The sequence below is a fragment of the Ipomoea triloba genome, chromosome 8 (assembly GCF_003576645.1).
Source record: "Ipomoea triloba cultivar NCNSP0323 chromosome 8, ASM357664v1".
Lineage (NCBI taxonomy): Eukaryota > Viridiplantae > Streptophyta > Magnoliopsida > Solanales > Convolvulaceae > Ipomoea > Ipomoea triloba.
This window is the reverse complement of record NC_044923.1, coordinates 996,644-999,049: the sequence shown is the minus strand read 5'-3', so window position 1 is coordinate 999,049 and position 2,406 is coordinate 996,644. Positions and strand designations below refer to the sequence as shown.

General features: G+C 39.5%; 1 protein-coding gene across 1 annotated transcript in view; it reads right to left on the bottom strand.

Annotated features, from left to right (window-relative positions):
• LOC116027709 (RGG repeats nuclear RNA binding protein A-like) overlaps positions 1–1,809 on the bottom strand; it is a 4,162-nt gene extending 2,353 nt beyond the window's left edge. The window contains exons 1-4 of the mRNA XM_031269429.1: positions 1,451–1,809; positions 486–810; positions 289–354; positions 71–203 (exon numbers count right to left, since the gene is read on the bottom strand). Of these exons, the coding sequence (XP_031125289.1) occupies positions 71–203; positions 289–354; positions 486–810; positions 1,451–1,631 (705 nt within the window). The 5' untranslated portion in view covers positions 1,632–1,809. The remainder of the gene's footprint in view (positions 1–70; positions 204–288; positions 355–485; positions 811–1,450) is intronic.
• Between the last annotated feature and the right edge of the window lie 597 nt (positions 1,810–2,406).

Here is a 2,406-nt window from a genome sequence, read left to right as displayed (position 1 = left end):
GGGGGGGGGGGGGGGGGGGGGGGGGGGGGGGGGGGGGGGGGGGGGGAGGAAGGTTATAAAAGAATTTTACCTTATCCTCGGGCTCCTTCTCTTCTGGCTCGTTAGTTGGAGAATCCTTACTGGCATCTCCAGCACCTTCATGCCCGGTTTGTTTGTCAACATCAACAGACTTCTCAATTTCATTAACCGGCTCTTCAGTCTCCCTGAATAAAGAATCAAGAAAATAAAGTTTTAAAACAAAATACTCGAACATCTACTGAAGTCCAAAATTGAGACAGCAGCACATACGGAGCTATCTCATCAGTTGGAGTTCCCCAATTCGCACGACCAGCACCTTCACGTTTAAATTCAGACCTACATAAAAACTAATATTTATGAGAATCATGGTCCAAATAAAATACCAACAATTAACAGCAAAAATTCCAAGAATATGTGTGAGCTTTTGTCAAGACACATTGCAAATTTGCAATCCAATATTCACTCACCCACGTCCTGTTCCACTGCGGCGTTCGTACACCCTGCGAGGACGTTCCTCATCTGCAGCTTCACCATTGCTGAAGCCACCACGGCGACCACCTCGGAAACTCCCACGCGGGCCACCACCATATCCTCCTCGCCTTTCAGAAACCCTTGCACCTTCCCCATCTCCTGAATTCCTGTACCCTCCAGAATATCCATTATTACCATAGGGATTCTCATTCTCAGCAGACTCCTGATTAAAAGAACGCCCACGGCCACCACCACGTCCTCGGCCACCTCCACGTCCACCCCTTCCATCTCCTCGCTGAAAGTCAGTCTTAGCCTCCCTCACTGCTTAAAATAAGTCATTAAGATTAAAAAAATTTCCAATAGTAGATAGAAAACAATTGATTTTGAGAAAATAGATTGAACAGAATAGACTTTAAACAAGCATAGAAAGGAAAATAGTAAATGCCCAAACTATACCATATTTAGTCTATGTGTCTAACTCACATATAAACATAGAAATTTTCTTGCTGAATTTTTTTTTTAAAAATACCCTACTGGACCTGACTGTCAACTATAAAGCTGTGAACAAAGAGAAATCAATAAAATCTCAAGTGCATTTTAAAATTTATGTTTCCAATACAAATTAAGAGGATAAATATGCATAGTACATACATTGTTGCTCTTAAGTAGTAAAAAGCAGAGGATAAAGACTATGAGCAACTAACTTAAATAGAAAACATGAGATATATTTGAGAAAACTAAACTTAGAGCCTCAATTTAAAATAAAGTCATCTCCTTTATTACCTAGTTAACATTATGGAATTCAATTTAGTTTCTCCCAATCCATAAACAGATAGTCAATAAACAAGCTTATCCAGTAAAAAAAAAAAATTACCAAAAACATATACACATGTACAATCTACCAGCAAACAAAACAGAAACATTGTATAAACATACAAATATAATGAGTTTAGGAAATTACCAGCCTGAGCTGGAGGGAGTGGTTTGGAGGGCATCTTGGAGCCGGCGGCCGGTTTAGCCGCCGGAGCCTGAGCGGCGGCCTTCTTCTGAGCAGCTGAAGGCGGAGGCAGCTTCTGGATGAGCTGTGAAACGTCGTCGTTGTCATCGTCACCCAAAAGGTCAAAAGGGTTCATGGTGGCCATCTCTTTCGCTGTTATTTCTTCGTTTTCAGGACACGGATGCGTATATAAAGCCCGAAGCTTTGTCGGAGATTCCGAAAAATCAAGGAAGTCCTAGTTATTGGAATCCATGGGAACGTATTGGCGAGCTAGGGATTGTGTAGATAGAGAAAAAAGGAAATTCTTAAAACCCTAGGGAGTGAAGTGGAGGCTATGATTGGAGTGGCGAATGAGTTCATAGTGAGATATGAACATGGGCCGGGCTTGTTGATTCAGGCCCAACTTTAATAGTTTAGAATGGGCTCTCTCCCCATTTTGGCCCATGAAATCTATAGATTAAATTTAGCAATCTAGAAAATTCTAAAAGAGGTTTGAGATTTGATCTCCTCCGAGCCTGCCCAGTTGCTATACCATCGTTATACCTGATCCAATACACATAATTTAACTTTATAACGTACAAAATTTATGTTCATAATACACACACATAAACACAATATAATGAATGTAAATTATGTACATTATGAATGAATATGAATTTTATGCATTATGAACATGAATTCTATGTATTATGTTAAGTGTTTAATTCATTTCCATTATACTGTGTTTATGTGTATGTGTATTATGAATACGAATTCTGTAGATATAAAGTCAAATTCTGTGTATTAAATCATCGTTCACAATTATGTGTATATGTATTATGAACATGAACTCTTTACGGTCAAATTTTGTGTATTGGACCAGTGCACGTGCGGCCTTAGCTATATTTCCCCTCAGAAGGAAATAAATAAGGCAAAAAGCT